At 40.6% G+C, this 25,321-nt stretch overlaps 1 protein-coding gene across 25 annotated transcripts in view; it reads left to right on the forward strand.

The window, feature by feature from the left end:
- MAGI1 (membrane associated guanylate kinase, WW and PDZ domain containing 1) overlaps positions 1-22,697 on the forward strand; it is a 644,187-nt gene extending 621,490 nt beyond the window's left edge. For 6 of the 25 annotated variants that reach the window (XM_059880041.1, XM_024983156.2, XM_024983163.2 and 3 more), the window contains 6 exons: positions 1,472-1,675; positions 10,376-10,469; positions 10,609-10,669; positions 11,646-11,789; positions 14,897-15,035; positions 19,094-22,697. In XM_059880041.1, coding sequence (XP_059736024.1) covers positions 1,472-1,675; positions 10,376-10,469; positions 10,609-10,669; positions 11,646-11,789; positions 14,897-15,035; positions 19,094-19,848 — 1,397 coding nt within the window. In that variant the 3' untranslated portion in view covers positions 19,849-22,697. Of the gene's footprint in view, positions 1-1,471; positions 1,676-10,375; positions 10,470-10,608; positions 10,670-11,645; positions 11,790-14,896; positions 15,036-16,078; positions 16,482-17,092; positions 17,182-17,249; positions 18,588-19,093 lie in introns of those variants that run through there. The other 19 variants (XM_024983158.2, XM_024983164.2, XM_002696963.7 and 16 more) reach the window with 8 other exon arrangements.
- Positions 22,698-25,321: the final 2,624 nt, after the last annotated feature.

Genomic DNA, 25,321 nt, shown 5'->3' on the forward strand with positions numbered 1-25,321 from the left:
ATGTGACCTCTCTCCTGAGCTATGCAGACTTTCCTCCCACCTGCTGTATGATACCTTTCCCATGGACTTGTCCTTGGAGATGGGCTAAACTTAATCAAGACCTTGAATTTGAGTATGGAGGCTTTCCACCACACCTGCTTGTTGCTTTCCAGAAGACTGTTTAACTCTCTTTTGAAAAATTCTTTAACTTTAACCTTAACATCCAGTGATACAGACTCAGGCAAATATGCTGAAATTCAAAGCAATTGCAGCTCATTTCCCATACATTTTATCCTTACGCTCTGAATTAGGATGGAAGAGCCTTCTCTTTCAGGGTTTCCCATGTTAATTTTGTCACCCTTTCCCAAAGATGGCTCAACTACCTAACTATCTTTACAGAAAGACAAACTCTCAAAATCAGTGGACGTGCCCAAGGAAGTTTACAACTCAGTATGCAAGTATCTGGAAACACTAGATCAGGCCTCAAAGCCTATTTTCCACCTCTCTTCTAAAAGTTACCAGTCACTCTTGGTTGTGACATGAAGTGCCTCAGAGCACACAGTAAACTTTCTTTTTCAAATGCACTTTTCCTGATTTTTCCCGTCAGAGCTGTGTAGTAACTGAGGAGGACAAAGGAAATGATTAAAGAAAAAGGGTTGAGGAATGATTTGAACCTAGCTTCAGATCACTGTCCTCCATCTGAGTATGTACTAGATTTTCTTATGGCTTTGAGGGGATTTCTTTGAGGAAGAAGGAGGATTTCAGAGCTAATGAGCCATTTGGGCCCTTCTCTGAAAGCCCGCGAGAGCAGCTGATTGAGCAAAGGTCATAAAAGGAAAAACGCGTGTCAAGGTTGGGTGCTTTCTTGGCTCGTCTCGTAATTACGCCCCTTTGCTAAAGCTTTCCTCATGCTGGATAGCAGGCAGAAAGTCTACGTGTTCGCCTCTGCGGTGTTTTCAGATTGGATTTTTGGCACTGTTGGACTCTCTGACCTCACTAGACACCCAGGGGTTGTGTTTTCTAAATGGAGGAAGAACAAAACATTGGCAGAAGCGTAAGCAACAGCTGGCAAAAAGGAAGTGACATGAACACAGAATGTGCGAAAGCTTCCACCCCAGCTCTGGGTTTCATGTTTGAAGTCCCCACATAAGCCCACAGCAAGTTACTTTGGGGGCTCTTGAGAATCTTTGGAAATGGCTAAAGATCCCAAATTTTGCCACTGATAGAGGAAAGCTGGGGTGTCCCCCTCATTTTTAATCGGGAAAGGACTGCAGCGATGAACTATCATTTAGGGTTGTAACTCTTTACACAAACGCCTGAAACTTTGCCAATGTTTTGACCCTCGGCACAGAGTTCTCCTTTAATAACATTTGCTTAATGCTTTAATTAATTAACACTTAACCTTCTCTTTCCCTTTTCAACCCTTTTTCTCCTCCCTTCACTCTATTCCCATGTAACGTTAAAAAAAAAAAATTAAAACTGACTATCAAAGCAGGCAATGCATGTGTGGCCATGCCTCACAAAATAGGTCGGATTATTGAGGGGAGCCCTGCTGACCGATGCGGCAAGCTGAAAGTGGGAGACCGGATCTTGGCAGTAAATGGATGTTCCATCACCAACAAATCCCACTCTGACATTGTCAACCTCATCAAGGAAGCGGGCAACACAGTCACCCTCCGCATCATCCCTGGGGATGGTAAAGTATACCTCTCGCGTGTGTCTCTGTCTCTCTCTCTCTCTTCGTTCTTATTCTGTCTTTGGTGTTCATGTAATTGAATAGTGTTGACTTAGAGACAGTCCTCTCCGACCCTCTCTGAGTATACCCATCAAGCACTCATGAGCCACTGTTACTAAATCTTACCTCACCGTCTTGACTTTATCCTCTTGCCCAGGGACCCTGTCTTGCTACAGAGATAAACATAGCAGAAAATTTTTAACTCTCTCCAATTTATTTTGGCTGTGGTGCCCTTGTCTTTAAAACAACAGAATAGTTTGGGTATAGGTGGTAAAACTTGCCTGATATTCTACCTGGAAATTATAGACTTTTTTAAAAAAACAGGAATGTAAAATCTGAGTGTACAGTATGATGATATCATAAAACCTATGTAAGGACAGTGGAGAGCCAATGCTGGTGTTTTTTTGTTTTTGTTTTGTTTTCGATCAGACTAAGTGAATGTATCCATGTTTTTTATTTAATAGGAGGTTATTAGAATTTGTGCTATATGATTTGTCTCTACTTTTTGCATGTGGATGAAGAAAGAATAAAATCTCAGTATTTTCAGTATTTTGACAGGCTTCCATTAAACTAGGCCTGTTCATATTTATTTGGTTTATATGGTTCAATTCAGATCTTTGATTCTTTTGTAACAGTGGTGATTCTGCCCCTTGAGGGACATTTGACATTGTCTGGAGTAGGTACTAAATGATAATCTAGCGGGTAGAGACCAAGGACACTTCTAAACATCCTGCAGTACACAGGACAGCCCCCACTACCAAACGTTTTCCAGCAAAAAATATCAGTACTTACTTTATTATTCTTGCTGCTAAGTCACTTCAGTCGTGTCCGACTCTTTGTGACCCCATAGACAGCAGCCCACAAGGCTCCCCCGTCCTTGGGATTCTCCAGGCAAGAACACTGGAGTGGGTTGCCATTTCCTTCTCCAAGGCAGGAAAGTGAAAAGTGAGAGTGAAGTCGCTCAGTCATGTCTAACTCTTAGCAACCCCCTGGACTGCAGCCTACCAGGCTCCTCCATCCATGAGATTTTCTAGGCAAGAGTACTGGAGTGGGGTGCCATTGCCTTCTCCAAATTACTCTTACATACTATATTATTATAGTATATAATACTTATTATATTATAGTTACTTATTTTATTATTACTTAATAAAAATGGAGTTGATACACTAATGTCTCTAAGAACCTTCAGAGAATTAAGTCCTGTATACTGACTTCCTTCTAAGCAGATTTTGCCCTTGGGAAAAAAGTGATATTTTTCCCAGAATGTTTCAGTGCCTTTTTTTTTTTTTTTTCATTCTTACTATATATTTATAAAATAAAATATATTCCAAAGTCAGTGGTTATTTCTCGAGAGACAACTGTGGTTTATGGTTATAGTGTGATAAAATTCTATGCCACTGATCTGTAAAATAAGAAAATCAGAAGTTTTATCTGAAAGTAATTCACCAGATCAACATTTTTATCTACTAATTGCTAGAAAGTGAGCCATGTTAGTTTAAAATTTGAGTACTATAGCCTGTGCATTTCAGAAGATGTAAGTCTAAAACCAAACAATAAATATTTGAAAATTGTTCATTCTAAGAACAGGGATATTTCACTGTACCAGAAATACCCGCTGCCAAATGTGGAGGGAAAAAATAGCTCCTTGAATGATGGTCTATTTCAGCCTGCCTCAAATGCATGGTTAGTAATTTACCATCTGGTCTAGAGTCCATTCTACCAAATCACCACTCTGGAAAGCTATTAGAATTTAGGAAAGTGGTCACAAGATGATATAACCTAGGTTCCTAATGGAAAAGATGAAGGAAGCTAGGAAAATTTGGTGACAAATGGTGGAGAGAGCCTAATGTAGTATATAAATTTAGATACATTTATCTCCATGCTGTGGTGAGATTTCAGAAAATTAATTCAAAAGAAATGAACACAGGATATAACTTGCTGAGTCTATGTTGGTTAGTCTGTGGGAATGAAAATTTCCAAAAAGGAAGGAAGGAGAGAAAGAGCTCCTTGAGGGAAGAGCTTAGAAAAGAATTCACAATCAGGAAAGATAAATATGCAGAAGCAACTTATACTCCTGTGCACGTACTTGTTGACTTAAATTAATATTGGGCAAGGGAAAGTATTTTTTGAGAACCTGAACACCAACAACTGGAGAGCAAGATAGATTATCCAATAACATTTGTCAATAAAAAGATGTTTTTTAAAACCACAGTCCTTCAAAAGTGTAAAATTTGAACAGAGCTATCACAGGCTGTCTTGGTGAGAAGAAAGTAGATGTTAAAGTTGATACAGTGTAGTTAAGGATTGATGTGCTGCTGAGGATGTGATTTCATCACAAGATATTTCAGGAATTCACCACCATGATAATAAAACTCTTCACCAATTACTTTGTCATTTTCAAAGTGCAGGTAAAGGGAATCAAGTCTGACAGAAAGTGGATTTCTAATACTCATCTTTGTGCAGGTAAAGGGAATCAAGTCTGGCAGAGGGTGGATTTCTAATACTCATCTTTAAAGTGGGGCCAAAAATTGCCATCTTGGAAGTTAGAATGAAGGCAGTAGGGTTAGATTTCTGGAGAGATGCTGAAGCAATCCATGAGGATTTTACAAGAACCTATAGAACAGAGAGTGACCTTTGCAATCTGATGAAGAGAAAATCATGCTGGATCCACTTCCTCTCCATAAAAGTGTGCTGGACATGGTAGATTGTAAGGTAAAAGGAAGGCATTCTCTCCATGTCAGAAAGTTCTGGTCTCCTTCAGTCTCTTACTCTAGTGTTTAATGGACTAGCCCAGAGACATTTTGTTGAGTGATCTTCATAAAAAAACTGAAGTCCTTCATCGGAGTGGCTCAGGAGCTCTTAGAAATCCATCTTGTTCAGGGTACTGTTCTCAGAAACACAAGGAGCCACTTCAGGAAGAGGCACTCTTATGAGCCAGACAGAAAGAGATAAGCTGACCAAACTTGGAGGAGATGAGGCTAAACACTTTATATTAGTTTCTGGGCTAGTTACTTGTTCATTATGGAGTTGAAGACTAACTCATCCTTTCTTTGCACAGCTCCTCAAAGGGGAACTTAAAAAGCAAAGTAGTCTTGAAATAATATCACAACGTGGTTGAGCAATTTTAACAGTTCTTAGCGGTTATTTTTATCAGACAAGGATTGAACTGCAGTCATCATTTTCACACTGTCATTGAATACTTGTGTTTTCTGATTTTATCCTGTCATGTCAGTCATATTTCAATTCAGGATAAATGTTTGCAAAATGTATATTCAAAGATGCCTCTAATAGATAACCCATTTACTATTAATGGAGTCATGAATTAAGGAGAGATCACATATACTTAATGACTGAGAATGGCCCTAAATGAAATTCACAACCAAAATATTAATATATGGTTTAAAGGAATAAACCATACCTGGCATTAGTCCCCAAGTGACTTTTATATATATATTTTTCCCTTCTATTTTACATAAGGCATCATAACCATTTAAAAAATTTTCTTACTACAAACTGTTTTAGTTTTCTCACTAAAAAATGATCAAATTAAAAAAAAGAGGACGATGCACCCTTGATTGGGCCATGCTGGGAACTTACTCCGTATCCATTGGCTGTGCCTTGTGGCAATTCTTCCCCAACCAGGAACCATACCCATGCCTCCTGCAATGGAAGCATGGGATCAAGATCGACTGTTTTCCAGGGAAGCAGCATGCTCATGTTCGTTCCTCTTGTCATCAGTCACCTGATTTCTCCAGCTTCACTTCTCTCCTCACTCTCTTTCTCCCATTCCCCTCTCACCGTTCTGTCTCTGCTAGCCCCCTCCAACAAAAGCTTTGAAACATGACCCCCCTTGATTTGGGCACTATTGTGTCATTCACAGTTCTCAGACAGGCATGTTCAGGGGGGTTCTCACCATCCTAGGCTTTTACGACCTTTGGGAAGAGGCTGGGAGGTGGAGTGAGGGCAGAGCCTCTTCCCCTGTGAGAGGTGGACAGCTGGATAGGAAATTTATCATGGCAACATAGAAAGGCCCACAGACTGGCTTACGTACTGAATTTGAACTTGAATTCTGGCAAGTCAGAGCACACATGCCTCCTACTACTGGAGTGTATAGAGATACCCTGTGAAGTCTGTGAGTGAGACTAATCAGACAGAGCAGATCCTGACTGAGCCAGGCTCTCATGGAATCATCAGATTGAGTCAAGTTCAAACTAATGAAAATATTTATGAAATTAAAAATACATTATTTAGGGACTTACTTGGAGGTCCAGTGGTTAAGTATCCATGCTTCCGCTGCATGGGGCGTGGGTTTGATCCCTGGTTGGGGAACTAAGGTCCTGCTTGCCCCATGGTGCACCCTAAATAAATAAATGATAAAAATAAAAGACATTATTTAAATATAGTCTCTTTTCCCTGAAGTCTTTTTAGTTTTTAATTTTTTCTTTTTATTGACGTATAGTTAGTTAACAACGCTGTGTTAGTTTCTGGTGCACAACAAAGTGACTCAGTTATACGTGTTTATGTATCTGTTTCTGTACTTCACATCTCTCTGACTTAAAGTATTTACTTGTATAGGAAGTAAGGCTTGGTGACACAGGTAATGCCATTTCCTTGGCAAAGGTAGATATGATAGCTAACATATACTCAGGCAAGAAGAACAGAGTTTCTATCATACACATTTTAAAAGCCTCCCCAAACTTTTCAAATATTTATGGGATTTAAATTTTCAAATGCTTCCTTCAGGTGTTTATTACATATGTGTTTATGCATTAAAATATTTATGAATAGAATGATTGTATCCATTGTCTATTTGCTTGGCCTTGTAATGTGGTTCTGTAAGGGCAGCTAAGGTTATTAACATGGGAGCAAGGTTAGAATGGTAATCACTTGTCACGGAGATAAGTTGAAACCCAAGATAGAAGCTCCTTTCAGAAGTTAGTGCCCTGGTTTAGCACAGCACCGTGACGGTGCCTTGAGAGGTAGGATATGCTCCTCTCGATACGTGATTGCTGTGGAAACGGTAGTAATATCCATTTTCATTCTCCCAGGAGAGTTAAAGCAGGTATAAACACTGTTTAAGAAAGCACATAGGGCACTTGCTGGAATTTATCATGAAAACAGTCAACCTGTCCACCTGCCTTAAGAGTTCCACAAGTCAAATACATTGACAGTCCTTTTTAAAACCGTTGCTAGGGTGTATATTATATCAGACCCGTCTTTTGTGTTTATTCTTTTATATGGGGGACATTTTACTTTGGACTAGAGATAGAAATTTGTGAGGATGGGCTTCAACTCCGTAGTTTTAAAAGCTGGAGAGAATTTCAGCACACACTGTCTTGGTTTGATTCTAAATGAAGACTTAAAAGCTCATTTAAATATATATATATAACATTATAGATCTTTTAAAAAGCATCCTGGAAATTGAGGATATGCTAAAAGTTAATAGTGCTTGAAAATGACCCAGGAAATCTAGAAGTCAAAACCAGAGTGTTTTGTATTTTAATTCATCTGTGATACAACTTAGTGAAGTTGGTATTTATACAGGAAGGTAAAAGTACTTGCTTGTTAAGAAGGAAATGTACCAATCACATCCAATTTCCTTGACCCCTGAATAATTCCCTTGTAAACAGAGTGAAACTAAAAGTTAACTATCAGGCAGGCCCTGGGTTTAATTGCCAGTGCCTCCACTTGCTCTCTGGATGACCTTGGACATATTGCCTACTTTTTGTAAGCCTCAGCGTCTTCAGCTTTAAAATGGGCATAATTAATCGCACCTATTTCTTTGAGTTATGAGGATGAAATGAAACAGTGCATGTGGGAAGGAACCGTACACGGTGTGTGGCACATTGGAAATTATTGAAATATGGTGGTTGTTCATAGATTAAGAAAAACAAAGGAGAAAAATTCAGTGGGCTCGCTCAAATAGGCACTTGCATACCAAATGTTAATTTCCGAAATGCTTAACGTTAAGCTTCAACTCAGAACAGATTTGCATATAAATATTTGAAAATAGCAAAGGAATGATGGGAGGAAAATAAATAAAAGAATTCTACTTATACGTATGTTGAGTGGTTATCTGTTGCATCTCATCAAACCTTGAAAATGGCAGAAGTACTAAAAAGGCTTGAGAATAGGATCTGATCTGCCTAGAAAACTCTGGCTACCAAAAACACCCAAGAACTCTAAAGGGGAACCTCTGCACAATTCAGTAATTATAATCACTCTAATTACAAGGAAACTTTCTTTTTGGTATCCTGATGGTGATTTCCCCATGGCCCAAGCAATCTTGTGATTTCCCAGAGAGTCTCCATAAAATTAATTACAGTACATAATATGAAGTTTTTTTAAAGGACCAATACATGTTTATGAAACTTCTGGCAAGTCACATTGACAGGCTTTGCAGTCTACTAGTCCTAGGTAGGGGCACAGCAGGTAGACTTTATGAAATACCACTTCAGTTTATCACCTTGGTTGTGCCGGTTAACTGTGGTCATAAAAACAGACTAATATTATGCTCTTAATATTGTGATAACGGTAATAAATACATGCCACCCATAAAAAAGATGGTCTTCAATTTTTGAGCAGTTTTTATGTGCCGGGCACGAGCCCAAACACTTTTCCTCCCAGGTGGTCTTTGCATCAGTGTTCTTAGATACTTCTGTTATTCTGTATGTGTAGATGAGGAAACTCAAGCATAGAAGGTCTAAGTAACTTTCCTTCAAGTCCCAGCTAGTAAATTGCAAAGTTTGGGTTGCAAAGCCAGGTAGTCTGAGTCTAGTCTCTGACCTTGTAACCAGAACACCCGACGAGCTTGAGAAGCACCACGTCCCCCTCTTGGAGGGTCCCAAGGTATACTGGCACCATTAAGGGTCCATAGGGAACACAAAACACAGACATGCAAAAACACTTCTGTCTCATCCACTGGTTTTCACCCCTGCTTGACCACAGATTACTGTTCCCTCAGATTCTGGTGCAGCAGTTGGTAGAACAGGTTCTGTGGGAGACATCGTTCTGAAGCATGAACTGGATTCACAGTTTTTGTTCACCTGATTGCGTTACATTTTCTTACTAATCTTGCACCACCACTATCCAGATCATAAGCTTTAGGGCTGGAATAGAAACTGTTAAAGTCATATTTCAACTGTCTCATTTTGCAGAGAGTTTAAAAAACTTAAACCCATTTCCACAGTAATAAATACAGAATAGAAACAGTAGCAAGGGCACTGGCTGCAGTCAGTGTATGTTGAGTGCTTACTATATGTCAGATACAGTGCTACGCGTTTCATATACTTTACTCCAAGGAAAGGGATGATGATTGTCATCATCCCTTTCAAGGAAAAGAAGACATACAGATAGTGAGTCAAGGACAAAGAGGTTTGAACCCGGGTCTGATCTCCAGCCCTTTGCCTTTAACAGCTATTTGTAATGAAAATAGAATAACGGAAAGTCAGATCTAAGCTGAGTAGCATTTTTAGCAAAGTACAATGGAAGATAGAGCACAAATAAGTGGGATTAGTGAGATATCCATAGAAACTCCGTTATATGTGGTGGGTAGATACATGTATTCCACAAACTATGGAGTGCCTACTGCAAACCTCAGAACTCCTAGAAACTTCTAGACTTCATGGTACACTGTGAAGTAAAGGGGTAGTTTACAGGCTAATCTAAGAACTTCACCCCCACATTTAGCATTTTCTTGATTAGAAAATGTGTGGCAGGTTCCAAAGTGTCAATCTAAAAATAAATTCAAATAGTGCAGCTTACTCATCATTGTTTATTATCTGCCTTGATCTTAATGGAGAAATAATTAGTAAAAGAACATAAGACTGATACTATGTAAATTATTTTAATATATTTTTATATATGCACGTCGGTTAGCAGTCTGTAGGCATGTTCATGAGTGTTTTCAAATCCTAGGTTTCCAAGCTCCCAGAGATTAATGAAGATGTTTATGAATGTGTTTAGTGAAGAAGAAAGTCAATTTACATAAGAATACAATCATATTTGTTACATTAGGGTGGCTTCCTGATTCGTACAACTTAGATTTACATACTGGCTCTGACTAATCCAAGTTTTAAAAATAACTCTTCATGAGTGATACTAGGCAAGATCTCACAAGAATTCCACATTTTTAGTTGTGTTTCATTAAAAGCTTTGGGGAAGAAAGTAGATGTTCTCTGTATGTATATTTATTAGTAGCAAGAAGTTAGAACACTGACTATTCACATGAGAAAATCAAGCAGACTCACTAAAGATCACCGATAAATTGCAGGGACATTAGCAGAGACATTTATTATTAGCCTGTAAAAGTCTGGGAAATAATTTTGCAGTGATTTGATGGGACTGCCCTTTTCAAGGGATGGGGGAAGAGTGAAAGGCACCTACCTTGGCTATGATTTTTAAAGTACCATTTTCTTGGCAAACTCTTTATTTCATTTGTGGAGATACCTAGTTGGAGGAGTGTCATGGGGGTGTACATGGCTCACATCATAGAAGATCTTAGAACGGTTCTTTACACTCTTGTTTAGAAATTCAAGTCAGAACATTTTGAAATGGTGACAGAGAATTCAGATGTCATTCAGGTGTGGGGCTTCTGCACACCTGATTTGATGATGTCTTCTCCAGGGCCTTCATTTCATGATGTTCTCTCTTACCCTGCAGAGTCTTCAAATGCCACTCTGCTGACCAATGCGGAGAAGATAGCCACCATCACCACCACACACACCCCTTCGCAGCAAGGAGCCCAGGAGACCAGGTCAGACATGACTTTGGCTTCTTTTGTTACTTTCAGGGGAAAAAAGTAACTCTTGGTGGTGTGATGATACTGCTCTTTGATTCTTTCTCAGGCTCTCCACGGCTTGCTCTTATATATATTTTTTCTCTTGCTTTGGCAGGAATACCACCAAACCAAAGCCAGAATCTCAGTTTGAATTCAAAGCACCCCAGGCAACACAGGTGAGGACTGTTTCTCTTTTTGCCTTATTGGCTTTGTGCATTTCCTTCCAATTTCCTGAAGCTCTTTTTACCAGGTATCTTATAAGGTACTTGCAATTAACATAAATAACCTTTTATGTACTAAATATATACTAAACATAAACTCACATTGGGTTATCAAGTAAATAACATTACTTTACTACCTTTGAAAAATATCCCTAGACATCCTTTTTCTGGAGGCAGGGGACAAGGAGGACCAAACAAAATAAAATGCTACCAATTATCTCAATAATAGGTGATCAGAGAAAGCAAAACAGGAGATAGCTGGTCTTGGTATTCGTAAAGGCGTTTATGTCAAGAAAATGTCTTTTGGTTAAGCTGTTTCTCAGACTTGTGAATTTCAGGTGAGGCTCCTAAAGCTACCTACCTGTCCCACAAGGTGGTAATGGAGGGTGCACACGTGATAATAAGTGAAGCAGATTTGGGAAACATTGGGTGATACAGAGTTAAGTAGGTTTTTTTTTGTTCTTCCTCCCCCTCACTGGCCTTCTCAAAGCCTTTCCTAATCTTTTCCCAATTCTCCTAACCAGCATAGGAACCACTGTCAGGATGTGTGGGGCTTGCCGTTGCTATCCAAATGATGAGATATTTTAGGGCCTTGGGCAGGGAGGCTAAAACACCAGCGATGTGCAGGATGGTATTATTTAATGAAGGATTTTTCTTGCCACAAATGCAAGTCACAGCCTCACTGATTAAATTTTAATATATGCATGTTGGTATGCAATCTGTATGCACACTCATGAATGTTTTCACATTCTGGATCTCCAAACTCCTAAGGTTAATTGATATTAATAAACAATTAGAAACCACCAAGAAGGGGATACAAATTGTGCCTTTGGGTCAAATGAGCCATAATGGAGAGTGTTTGGGGAAAGAGAGAGAAATGTGTGTCAATTTAAGTCCTCCCAGAATAACTGCGTTTAATTTCTTTGAATAGGAGCAAGATTTTTACACTGTGGAGCTGGAAAGAGGAGCCAAGGGATTTGGTTTCAGTCTTCGAGGAGGTCGAGAGTATAACATGGACCTCTACGTTCTGCGCTTAGCAGAGGATGGTCCTGCCGAAAGGTGTGGGAAGATGAAGGTAAGTAAGGGAGAGGCATCTGGGATGGACGTGAATAAGTCATCTGCAGTGACTTCTTGACATCTTATGATTAGGGCCTGCACGCTCGTGAGCATTACATGTTTCTACAGCTTTTCATCTCTCCCTCAAGCTTAGATGTATCTACCAGAATTAGGTGAGCTCTTCCAACTCTGGCATTGAATAAAGGATTAAAATCACCCATGAACTTAATAAAGTGGATATTGTCTGAATCCCATTTCCAAATCCCAATCCCATTTTCCATCTCTTATACTTAATCTCATATTCAGTTCAGTTCAGTTCAGTCTCTCAGTCGTGTCCGACTCTTTGCGACCCCATGAATTGCAGCACCAACTCCTGGAGTTCACTCAAACTCATGTCCATGGAGTCGGTGATGCCATCCATCCATCTCATCCTCTGTCGTCCCCTTCTCCTCCTGCCCCCAATCCCTCCTAGCATCAGAGTGTTTTCCAATGAGTTAACTCTTCCCATGAGGTGGCCAAAGTATTGGCGTTTCAGCCTCAGCATCATTCCTTCCAGAGAACACCCAGGACTGATCCCCTTTAGAATGGACTGGTTGGATCTCCTTGCAGTCCAAGGGACTCTCAAGAGTCTTCTCCAACACCACAGTTCAAAAGCATCAATTCTTTGGCGCTCAGCCTTCTTCACAGTCCAACTCTCACATCCATACATGACCACGGGAAAAACCATAGCCTTGACTAGACGGACCTTTGTTGGCAAAGTAATGTCTCTGCTTTTGAATATGCTATCTAGGTTGGTCATAACTTTCCTTCCAAGGAATAAGCATCTTTTAATTTCATGGCTGCAATCACCATCTGCAGTGATTCTGGAGCCCCAAAAAATAAAGTCAGCCACTGTTTCCCGATCTATTTCTTATGCAGTGATGGGACCAGATGCCATGATCTTAGTTTTCTGAATGTTGAGCTTTAAGCCACCTTTTCGACTCTCCTCTTTCACTTTCATCAAGAGGCTTTTTAGTTCCTCTTCACTTTCTGCCATAAGGGTGGTGTCATCTGCATATCTGAGGTTATGATATTTCTCCCAGCAATCTTGATTCCAGCTTGTGCTTCTTCCAGCCTTACTTCCCTGGAATTCCTGGATATCCCAGCATGCTTTGAGAGCAGGAAGCCATGTGGTTCTGTAGGTTCTGGGTGGTGAGCTCCGTTCAGTCTCTCACTACTCACTGCCACATTTCCCTGGCCTCAGGAATGAGTTAACTGTCTTTCTTAACAGTGGACCAAGGACACCATAGCATGAATATTCAAGATCATTTGGTATTACTCAGTAATGCAAATTTTAAATGCACACATGCCAAAAAAACCACTGTGTTCTATTTCGATATCTAATATTTCCTACCACGTATGAATATGTTGCTCTTCTGGGCAGATCAAATGATTTTTAAAAAATCATTTGTTCATTATATCTAGGGGGCATAGATTGAGACATACATAGGGAGCAGTTTGGAAGGAATTAAAAGAAATCAAGAGTCAGATCAGGAAAGGAAAAAAGTGAATAAAATTAGTCCTGAGCAGAAAGGGCGGAAAGTGACCAAAGATAAGGAATTTAATACTTGTAACTTAAGACAGAATCTTGAAGTTTATATTTCTGAAGACTGAATTTTTTAATAAGATTTTTTTAATTGAGAAAGTAGACCAGGAATGTGATTTTTTAGAATTAGATAAAAAAATGATGCATAGTAAGAATATAATTTCCAAGGTCAAATTATGTACCAGTTTCTTATATATCCTTCCTCTATATATACACATGCATAATTTGTGCATATATAGTGGTATATAGTCCTTTTGTTCATATTTCAAACACATGGATTTTGCTTTTAGCACCCCACTCCAGTATTCTTGCCTAGAAAATCCCATGGACAGAGGGGCCTGGTGGGCTGCAGTCCATGGGGTCGCTAGGAGTCGGACACGACTGAGCGACCTCACTTTATTTTTTCGCTTTCATGCATTGGAGAAGGAAATGGCAACCCACTCCAGTGTTCTTGCCTGGAGAATCCCAGGGATGGGGGAACCTGGTGGGCTGCCATCTATGGGGTCGCACAGAGTCGGACATGACTGAAGCAACTTAGCAGCAGTTACTCATTTAAAAAAGTTTCTGATTGAAAGAAATACCATTATTATATTTTGTATCATGTTATCTAGTTCACATGACATACTGTAACATTTAATTGGACCTCAACATGAAAGGCATGAGTTGTTATCCTCCCCTTACTCAGATAGGAAATGAACTGCAAAAAAGTAGAGAACTTAGCCAAGATCACTTAGCTAACAAGTGATAGGACTCAAATTCAGTGCCTTAAACTCCAGCACCAGTCTTTTTCTCTTCTGCCTTCTAGAATATGTGCTTCTTGAGAGGAAGTATCTGGCCTGTCTTGTTCACTCCTTTACCTCCAGCGTATTAGCAGTCAGTGTATCAGCCCGGAGTGTGGTCTCATCTGAAGGCTCCTCTAGGGAAGGATTTGCCTCTAAAGCTTCATGGTTGTTGTCAGGATCAGTGCAGCTTGGGCTGTTGGCCCAAGCCCTCTCTCGTTTCAGTACCATAGGCTCTGTCACAACATGCATCAGAATAGACAAGTGAGACGACAAATGAGGGCCAGTAAGGCAAAAGCCAAAGTTGTTTTGTAACCTTATCTTTGACCTCTCATCACATTTACCATGTTCTGTTCGTGAAAAGCAAGTCATTCATTCCAGCCCACATCCAAAGGAAAGGAGTTTACACAGGGTTTGAATTCAAGTAGGCAAGGATCACTGGGGGCCATTCTAGAAGCTGTCAACCACATCCTCTTCCTTCAGCAACTTATATTTCCCTCTGCTTTATTTTTTTACCTTAGCGCTTACACGATCTAGCATACCATGTATTTTTTTAAGTTGCCTGTTGTATTATATTTCCCATATTAGAATGTCATCTCCTTGAGGACAGAGAGTTTGGGGGGTGTTTTTTTTTTTTTTTTCATTTCTGTCTCCTAAGTAATAGAAGATTTTTCTGGAACATGTCCAATGAAATCATAAAGCATCTCCATAGCTGATGAAACCCTTTGGTGATCTTCTCACTTGGCTCTCTCTTTCTGGCAGGTTGGTGATGAAATTTTAGAGATCAATGGTGAGACCACCAAAAACATGAAGCATTCTCGGGCTATAGAACTGATTAAGAATGGTGGCCGCAGAGTGCGTCTGTTTCTGAAGCGGGGAGACGGCTCGGTCCCAGAATATGGTGGGTCAAACTATGAAAACATTCCTTCCTTCCCTGGCATGACTCCATGAATTTGTCTCCAGAACTGCAGCAGGAAAGTCTTTGTTTCCCCTATTCACCAGTGTCTTACCAGCCTCTCGCACCATGTGATTATTTGCCTCGCTTGTTCTGAAATCTCTACACATTTCATCCTTTTGCTTGCTCACGTGGACTGGGGCATGGTCTAAGACGAGATCTTTATATAGCCCCCTTTCTGATAATCAGAGAGAACATTTTGTCTAGTCCGACCAAGAGCGAAGGAATGTTTGTTTGAACTGTGCCAAACCGTTTCTCAGATCCAATTGTTAGCACAAAATGACTCTACTCCTTTTAAGAAGCAGGAAAGCAGGTTTCCTGAGTGATAATGTTGAGGCACAATTTTTTTTCTCCTCTCTTGTTTTTGATTACTTGATATCTTTATTTAAGAGGCATGAATTTTGGAGATGATTTGGGGGCCTTGCTCAGCATCAAGGAGGTGGATACAGTTCTTCTGCATCCCCTCCCACTGGTCCCTACCCCAAATCAGACCACCTGAGCCCACAACTCAAACAAACAAACAAACAAAACTGTTGAAACTTTAGCCATATGTTTTTAGATGATAAAGGATGAAATCAATTCCCAGTGCCCATCATGAGGGAAACATGTTACTATACCTTTCCTGTGAGGAAAGCCAGCTTATGCATAGAGTTCCTTTGTCATATCTGTAGACATGATTTGACCAAACAGCAATGATCTTTACATAGCTTAGTGTTCTGATGGCGAAATATTGTATATTATAATAATTGTGTCCTATTTGAGATTCTTGTTTAAAATTTAAAGGAAAAAAAAAAAAAGCTATGCCCTAGATGTAGGGCTCTTCTTCCCAACCAAAGGTCTACAAAAGTTTCTATAGAAACTGTGATTGAATGGTCCCCATATACATTGGTCCCCTTTATTAGGGATTTATCTGTTATTACCCTCTTTTCTGAAAGTCATTTGGCACAATTCCCAGTTGCGTTTTGGACTTGATGAGATCCTTAATTCAGGTGCAGGTCAAGGAGAACGAGAACTCCTTTGAAGGACTGTCTTCCCAGGTGTTGGACATCCATACAGGTGCAAAATATGAGGGGCCCGTGGTGGGGGAGGGGTGGGTATCTGATGAGGCCCCTTTAGACATGCCCAACCACAGGGGAAGTATTTTGACAACATTACGATGCCACAACTGTGCGCTGTACTAAACCTTGACTGTAGGTGTACTGATGCCACTGAAACTGTGTAACACTGTCTCCCTTTTCTGTCTTCCCTATGCTTCTGTTGGATGTGATCTTTCATTTGCGAGTCATCATCAGTAACCTGTGTACCTTCTCAAAACCTATGTCTGTTGCACTGAGGATGAAAATCCAACACTAACCAATGTTCTTTGGGCTAAAAATAAAGATCATTTCAATACACCGTTTTTTTTTTTTTTCCAAAAAGGGTTGAATGTGCCAGGGTTGTGCTACTGTAACGTCTCCATGTGTCATTGGGACTAAATTTCTCTAATTCTATTGATTAGAGTCACAAATGGGTTATAATATGTTAAGTTCCAATATTTTTCTGACTTGATTGGAACCTGCTTCTCTGTGAGGCTATTTTTGTAATGAGTTTTTTGTACTTAATTTAACTGCCGCGGTCTTGGGGGCAGGGAGGGGGAGGGAGGGAACTTTGTTTTTCTGTTGTTTATTGTTAATGCTCTCCTATGCCAGCCTGTCATTGTTCCAGTTGTTTGAAAAAGAAAGAAAGTAAAAGAAAAAAAAAGGATGCATCCATTGTCTGGGTTCTCTCACCTTATCTGGCTGTCTGAAAACGTCACTGTTCTGATTTTGGTCTCTGCAGCCTTATTTGAGTGTTGCCTTAGACTGTCTGACTGGACAAATAAACTCTCTTTACCCTATGTTAACAAATGCAGATTTTTTTTTCTTTCCTCTTTGTTATAGGGAATCTAAATGTTCAACTTTTTCTCTTTCTCTCTTTCTCTCTCTTCTCTGACTGTTCTTGGTGCTGGGCCCTCCCTTCTACAGCGATGATACCTCCTAATATCGCTGCATGTATGAGAAATGAAAAGCTCGGGGAGGCTTGCTTCTACCTTATGGGCCATAATCAAACTACGGTTTGTAGCTCAATCAATACTAGGTGTTTCTGTGCTGTGGCCTAATTTCCTCATTGCTTCTGCTTTAGCTCTGTTTTGATATGTTTGGCAATTCATTCTGAGCACCCTGCGTTCTTTGAATTGTAAGTACACCACTGACTCTGTGGAAGCCTTACTCTCCCTTCTCTTAAATATAGGTGTAGGAAACCCCAAGGTTAGATTTAGGATGGTCACTGAAGCCCCTTCCCTCACCTAGATCTTAAAATGACTTCATAAGCTTCTGTGTGTGTTATTTCTAGACACCTCCCCAGCCATTCCAAAACAACAAATCTCAGATCGCAAAGCTCTCACCTCAAGAGATAAGACTCTGCTAAAACAGGAAGATGAGATTTCCTACTTAGTTATCTCTTGTCGAATGACAGTCCAGGGGCCAAATCTATCCACAGCCTGTTTTTGAATTGATAAGTAAAGTTTTATTGGCACATAACCATGGCCATTTCTTGAATGTGTTGTCTATGGCTGCATTTGCCATATAGTGGCAGATGAACAGTTGTGACAAAGTATGTGGCATGCAAAAACCATAAATATTTTACTCTTTGGCCCTTTACAGAAAAAAGTTTACTGATTCCTGCTTTAGGCTATGTTCCTGTTTTTGTTAAAACTCACCCTAGGTTTTGGGAGATCATTCATGAAAGATTAATTGCCTAATGTTGACCTTGTTGACTCATTAAAGATCCTTAAAGAGCACCAATGATTTCTTAGTCTCTGTGACTGTGGCCCTGGTTTGTCCTCTATGATACAGCACATCATGTCTGGTGCTGAGCGGAATGGGATAGTATGTATGACTTACTGGGTTTAGGTATGACAAAGCTTTGAAAAGAACTCTCCTAAATCCAGGATGCTATTTAATGTTTTTGCAGTGTCATTTCAGATAGTTTAACAATAAAAACAGGAGCCTTTATAGGGCTCCCCTGCTTTTTAATCTACAGATGTCTTAAGGTTATAAAAAGTCACCCAGTGAATCCACACCTTAGATGTAATTCTGGCTGCTTTTATAGCATCAAGAAGAGTGCCTCTGTGCAAACGCCATGTAATGTCAAATATGCACTTGACAACCTCTCTTCCACTTCCTTTTATCTGTCCAATGACTCCACAGTTTAAAAACAGCTCCTTAAACATATGCAAAAATAAAGAAAATAGTTGCACAGCACTCACACAGGTAGAGAGATGTTTAATGGACCCTCCCATAATGTCACGTTTGCCTGTCGTCAACATCTGGCTGTGTTGCCTCTGTCATCACCAGCCTGGATGTTTTTTTTTTTTTTTTTTTAATGAAAGTATACTTTGCTTACAGTAACATTCATAAAGCCTGAGGGTCCAGAGCAGTGAATTTCTACCTCTCTATGAACCCATTTAATCCCTACTCAGATCAAAACATAGATTCTTTCCATTCCCTTACAAAGTTCCCTCATGCCCCTCTAGTTCAACAGCCCAGATTTTTGTAAGCAAATTAAAACAATCTTTAAACAAAGGAATATTATCTGTCATGGAGTAGGGGGAGATGTCAGGGAGGAAGGGTGATGGCTGGGGAAAAAAGAAAGGGAGATACTAAGGGGGAGGGCCATTTTGATACTTCTAGACAGATTACTTGGGTTATACCTTTAAAGACTAAACTCATGACTGATGTTACAAGTTGAATGATCTATATGAGTATAAAGATAGTAGGCTAGATACCAAAAGCCACAAGTACCAGTTTTTAACCATGGCTAGTTGCAATTATACTTAAATTAACTCAGAGTCAGTTTGGCTTTGATTCTGACTGCTTTTAACAGTTGTTTGTTTGTTGTGACTAATGGGGTCTCAAGAGGGCGGGTGGGGACAGGAGCCAAGGTCCTTGATACCAAACTGTTGCTCTCGTTTCTCTTCCTGGCAGACCCCGGCAGCGACGGGAACGGCCCCCCCACCGGTCCACAAGGTGTTCCGGAAATGAGGGCTGGGCCCCCGGACCGCCGACAGCATCCATCATTGGAGTCCAGCTACCCACCCGATCTTCACAAATCATCACCACATGGGGAAAAGCGGGCACACGTGAGAGATCCCAAAGGCAGCAGAGAGTATAGCAGACAACCCAATGAACATCACACGTGGAACGGAACTTCTAGAAAACCCGACAGTGGGGCTTGCCGACCCAAGGACCGGGCACCCGAGGGACGAAGAGACGCCCAACCCGAGCGGATGGTGACCAATGGCCCCAAAAGGAGGTCTCCGGAGAAGCGGAGGGAAGGCACGCGCAGTGCTGACAACACTTTGGAGAGAAGGGAGAAGCAGGAGAAGAGGAAGGAGGTTTCCCCGGAGAGGAGGCGAGAGCGGTCCCCGACCCGCCGGAGGGATGGCTCTCCAGGCCGGCGGCGGCGGTCTCTGGAGAGACTCTTGGATCAGAGAAGATCGCCCGAGCGCAAGAGAGGAAGCTCGCCCGAAAGGAGAGCCAAATCCACCGACCGGAGGCGGACCAAGTCCCCCGAGCGGAGGAGAGAGCGGTCCCTGGAGAAAAGGAACAAAGAGGACAGAGGCAGCCACCGGGAGAGGGACGAGACGAGTCTAAGACAGGACACCGGCCGGAGTTCCAGACATCCCCCGGAGCAGCGGAGAAGACCTTACAAAGAATGCAGCACCGACCTCAGTATCTGAGAGCCTGCGTCACATTTCCAGCCTTTACCATGTCAAAGGTTCGAAGAGGAAGCTCACAAACCTGAAATCATTTAGTTTCTTACCTAATGAAGCATCTGACGTCAGCTTGATGATCCTCTGACTAGCGACATTTGATGCATTTGAAATCTTATAAGAAAAAAATATATATATGAAAAGTGTTGTGCCTGATGTATCATATTAAAGAAAGTATTTTTAAATGCATACTTTTTTGGGAAATTATTTGCTAAATGCTTCCCCAAAGGGATATAAATTTTGTTTCTACATAAACTGTAGAATTGTTAAGAATTGTTCCCTTTGGGGGTGGGGGTGATCTTTTTCTCTCCTGGTTAATTGCGGCTATTGATCATTTTCTCTAAGTAAGGAAAATTATTGATCAAATTTAATTAATTTGATGGAGACTGTTATGTACTGATGTAGTGCTGTAGTGTAGTTAGGAGTTTGGTTGTTGTTGTTGTTGTTTTTTGATAAAAGCAAAAAGGCAAAAGTTATATTTGTAAAAGCTGAGGACTCTGGAATAAATGAGGATTACTGATGATCCTAAAGTTAAGCAAACTGTATGAAGAGACTACTGTTGCAAATGAAGGATATTTATAGCTAAAGGACACAGCACAAAGCACAAAGAAATGTTATGTTCTCAAGTTATTCTCCATTCAGAAAACAGTTTGTACTCTCCCCGGCTATAGAAAGGTGCAGAGAGGAGAAGGTTGGTCGCCATTACCTAAACGCAGCCCAAGCACAGATGGTCAGGTTCGTTAGCATCACCAACACTGAATGAGAATCTTATTAAGGCAGTGCCATGAAAGTTTTGCTCACCTACTAGAAGGAACGCACAGCAAACACCTTTGGTGTTGTCTTGCCTGATTTGAGACTGAATAGTAAATGGCATGGGAGACAATGTGCTGGTGTGAGGAGCCCGAAGAATCACTAGTACAGAAAGTTAAGTTTCCCCTTTTTATCATGAGCCTGTGGTTGCCCTTTGCCAAACTGGGGAGGAGGGAGTAAGCCTTGGTAGAAGGAACTTCTCTGTTGATATTTAAAGACATGAGGGTTGGGCATGCTCATTCTTAGAAATGCCAGTTTTCTTTGGAACCATAATAAAAATCTCCAAAATGGTTGAAAGAGAAGGATTCAATCTCATTGGTTCTAGATCTGGTTGACAAACATCTGCACTTATGACCCTGTCCTTTTAATCTTTGGACTGAACAAAGTATAGAAATTTTTCTTTAATAGAAGACATTCTTTTGCTATCTCACAGGAGGTTGGTTGGGTCGGCTGTAGCCCCGGGTTGTGGTTGAAATGAATTACTGCCTAGCTGAGCCAAAACCTTTGCTCGTACCTGTTGGATCACTACAACAAATCGCTGCTTATGATGCATTGCGTATTTCCGTAGTACTGTTTTGCATTTTCCATACAGACACAAAACTTTGCAAGTCAATCACTGTTGTTCTCATGGTACTGTTTAAAAAAAAAAAAAGGATAAAGAAAAAAAATGGAGAAAACCAGCCAATTATCTTGTGTACAGAGTTAAAAATTGTAATTAATAGAGCCTGTTTTAAAAACAAACAACTGTTGCCTTTTTTTCTTGTATAAAAGAGAATTTATGACAAAAAAATTAGCTGTGAGGAATGTGACATGTGTTTATATTTCTGAATATGGAACAAATTGATTCATTGGGATATATTTTACTGTAAACTAAATCAGGTATGTAAAGCTGTTTTAAAAACGGGAGACTATATAAGTAATTCTCTAAAGCTTTAGTTGGTTTGAATATCATCATTTCCTCCATGGTGAGCCTGCTTGTGAATTATTAAGCACTTGTTTGCATTTCTGTTCTTCATTCATTTCTTGCGGTGTGCTGTGGACTTAATGCTCTTTCTGTATTGATGAAAAGCAGTATGTGGGCCAATCTTTTTATAAAACACTATGCATATATAAATATTAACATTGTTCATAGCTTTATTTGACTTATGGGTTTATACAACATTACAATGAGTAGCTGTCCTTCTGTGGATATGCACAAACCAAGTTCATTTCCTGGAACAGACACAATGTACATTCTATAGCTAAAAAAGAGGAAAAAGTCTGAGACTGCTATTTTTATCTTCAGAGTTTTCCATACAGAGCATACATTGAGCTACAGTAGTATGGTGAGGGAGAACGCAACTGAATAATGATGTTCTTTTTTCATCAATTTCCTAAGAGCCAACTGGGGATTTTATTCCTAAGGCTCCACTGCTAGGAATTCTCTCACTCATTCTAGCCAAATCCATGATATTAAATGATCGATGCTCTCGATTGTGGTCCAGAGTTTTAAATAAATGAAATCAAGAGGTGGTTTTTGGAGTGGATCGTGACGTTAACATCTCAGTGTCTCTCTTGTTGTCAGAGATGTTTGACATGTTAAAATCTATGTGCTGCCCACCTGGGCTTGGCTTTATCCGTGAAGACTTAGTGTGGCAGTGTCATCTGAGTTTCATACTTTGAAAATACCGTACTTTACAGGGACTGTACATTAACCAGAAAGATAAGAGTTTTTCTCTGAACTACTGTAACCTTAAATTGGAGACTGATTCTTTTGAGCCTACTTTCCCTAGTTCCCCACTTCATGTAAATGTCTTGATGAGAGATGATATGAATGAGTATTTTGTATGATTAAATCAAACCCTTTAGGAACTCCCCTCCCACCCATGAGACAGTTGATGCTGGAAAGAATGTTGTGGGGAGGACTTAACACCCTACTTGTATTTTTTAAGTTTCTTTTGTGAAAGATTTTTTAATGCATTTTTACTGTAAAAATACATGGAAATGTATGCATTCCATAACCACGATTGCTTCTGGATTGATATCTTTCTTGTCTCTGTGTTGTCTCAAATATATCAGGGTCACGTAACCAAGTAAGAGTGTCTGGCTCCTAATGCAATGAACTATCATAACATTCTGTTGAAAGGGAAGAGATGATGGTCTTTCAGTAGTATAGTTAGTGCCTTGCTACTCAAAATCCAGTCTGTAGACCAACTGCCATCTCGTCACTGGAGAGCATATTAGAAATGCAAAGTTTCAAACCCCACTCTTGACCTACTGAGTCAGAATGTGCCTTTAGCAAGATCCCCATCTAATATGAATGCACATGAAAGTCTGAGCTGCATGGTATTGCACAGAACCCTGGTGATAAAGCACAACCTGCTAAGCCAAGAACTTCATTGCCTCCTGACTGAGTAATATTGGGCCAGTTCCTTAACCTCTTTTAAAGAATCAGTTTCCTCATCTTTGAAGGGGCAGATGTCATAGAGTTGGTGAAAGGAAATGCAAAGTGGTTAGCACACCTCTGACAATCAGAAAAATCCTCAATAAATAACACTAAACCTTTTTTTTTTTAAGGAGGATTTTCTGCATTCCAGTCAGTATTCTACTCCTTTGTATTGTCCTGGTTTATTTTCCAATCAAAACGAAGAAGTATTTTCTCAATTAAAATGGGGAAGAAGGCCTTCTATTTTAATTGTAAAGTTAGCAAATAATGTGGTTCATACTACTTCACAAGTATAAAAATTACAGTGACCAGTGTTTTAAAATAGGAATCCAAAATGCCATGCTGTGAAAGTTAAGATGAAAATAGCCTCAAAACTTATGTTTTGGTGATAGAGATGTATGTGAAGTTACACATACTTGAAACTTGATGAAAAGGCTAACCAGTCAGTGAGTGACTCTGCATGTATTCTGGCTGATCATGTAGTTTGTAATCCTTTCCAATTTCCTTACAGTTTTTGGATTGTTCTTTCAGATGACTTAGTAGTTAGGATTTTCCTACAGAACCTGAGTTCCTAGGCACTCAAAAAGTATCGTGTGTGATAGTATATTGCTTTATTTTGTCACCAACATGGTGATTGTAGACACTGCTCACTTCCCAAAACTCTTTTGCTAAAGATGCTATCTAGATTGGTCCTTGGCTTAACTGACAATGGAAACTGTTTGTGAAACCCTTACATTGCACAAGTTCTTTGCCTGTCATAAATGGTCACACCACAAAGAAGGAAGGTGCTGAGGGTCAATTAGAGCTCTCAGGATTTTTCCTGCTGGGGGGCCAGTGTGAGACCACCTCAGGTGGTCTGCATCAATTGGGAAAGGTCCTTCCGAGTTCTTGCAGGAGACTTTTCTTACCATCCCTCAGCATCATCAGCATGAGGTATTTAGCACAGTAAGATGCAGTGCTCTTGCACTATGTGTAATTACAAACTTTTAAGAAAAATAACGAAGCTGGCCCCTTCCAGTACGGTTATTTGTTTTTGTTTTTGCAGGAGTGGACCTTCTGTGAAAATGTTTTGACAGTTTCCTCTAGTGATGTCTTTAATCATTGTGCTCATTGTCAGGGGCAGGAGTGGTGTGGTTTTACTTCTCCACACCACACAAGACATCAGGTGTTCCCTCAAGCCAAAGGGCAAGGCCTTTTTGAAAGCACATAGATCTCAGCAAGGTGGTGGAACTGCACAACTCAGATTGGAACTTGAACCCACTGTCTTTGAATTGAGATCACATACCGGGCCTCAGAACTTTATAAAACTCAGATTCTTTGTGTCTCGTCGCAGAAAGAATTCAGTGGGAGACAAAGTGATAGGTAAGAAGTGGACTTCTTTAGAGCCATACACATTCCATAGACAGAATGCAGTCTGTCTCAGAAGACAAGAGAGACCCTAAGGCATGGTCATCTCAGAAAGTGAGAGCAGCCAAGGCCGAAACACACACTACAGTGTGGAGTGTGGGCAGGCTCCATAGGTGAGAGACCCTGAAATACGGGGTGGTGAGTTTTTATGCCCTGGATAATTTTTTTTTTTTTTTTTTGGCCATGTCCGTGCGCTTCCCAAGTTGCACTCGCGCTACCTGTCAGTGCAGGAGACGTGCAGTGTAAGAGATGCATGTTCAATCCGTGGGTCCGGAAGATCCCCTGGAGAGGGGCGTGGCAACCCACTCCAGTGTTCTTGCCTGAAGAATTCCAAGGACAGTGGAACCTGGCAGACTACAGTCCATAGGGTCACACAGAGTCAGACAGGAGTGAAGCGACTTAGCACGCACACACTCACAGGCACAGGCCATAGCATGCACACACTCACAGTCACAGGCCACGGCAGTGGAAGTGCAGCGTCCTAACCACTAGACTGCCAGAAAATTCCCTGGGGTGGGTAAGTTCATATGCTAATGAGCAGGAGGATTATTCCAACTATTTGAGGGGGTTGGTGCTGGGAAGGGCTGGAATTTCTAGGAACTGTCATGGTGCTGGCGGGCAGGTCATTTAGCTAATTATTATAATGAGTGAGTAAGGAGGCGCAAGGTACACTGGAGGTTGAGGCTTCCGCCATCTTGGACCTAGGCAGTTCTAACCAGTTCAGCAGTGTCCTCTGGCTTCAGTTGTCCCCTGGCCGCTTCCCTCCACTTTCTGTGGTATTAACAGTAAATACTGGAG

This window comes from Bos taurus, chromosome 22, assembly GCF_002263795.3.
Source record: "Bos taurus isolate L1 Dominette 01449 registration number 42190680 breed Hereford chromosome 22, ARS-UCD2.0, whole genome shotgun sequence".
In the NCBI taxonomy this organism is placed as follows: Eukaryota; Metazoa; Chordata; class Mammalia; order Artiodactyla; family Bovidae; genus Bos; species Bos taurus.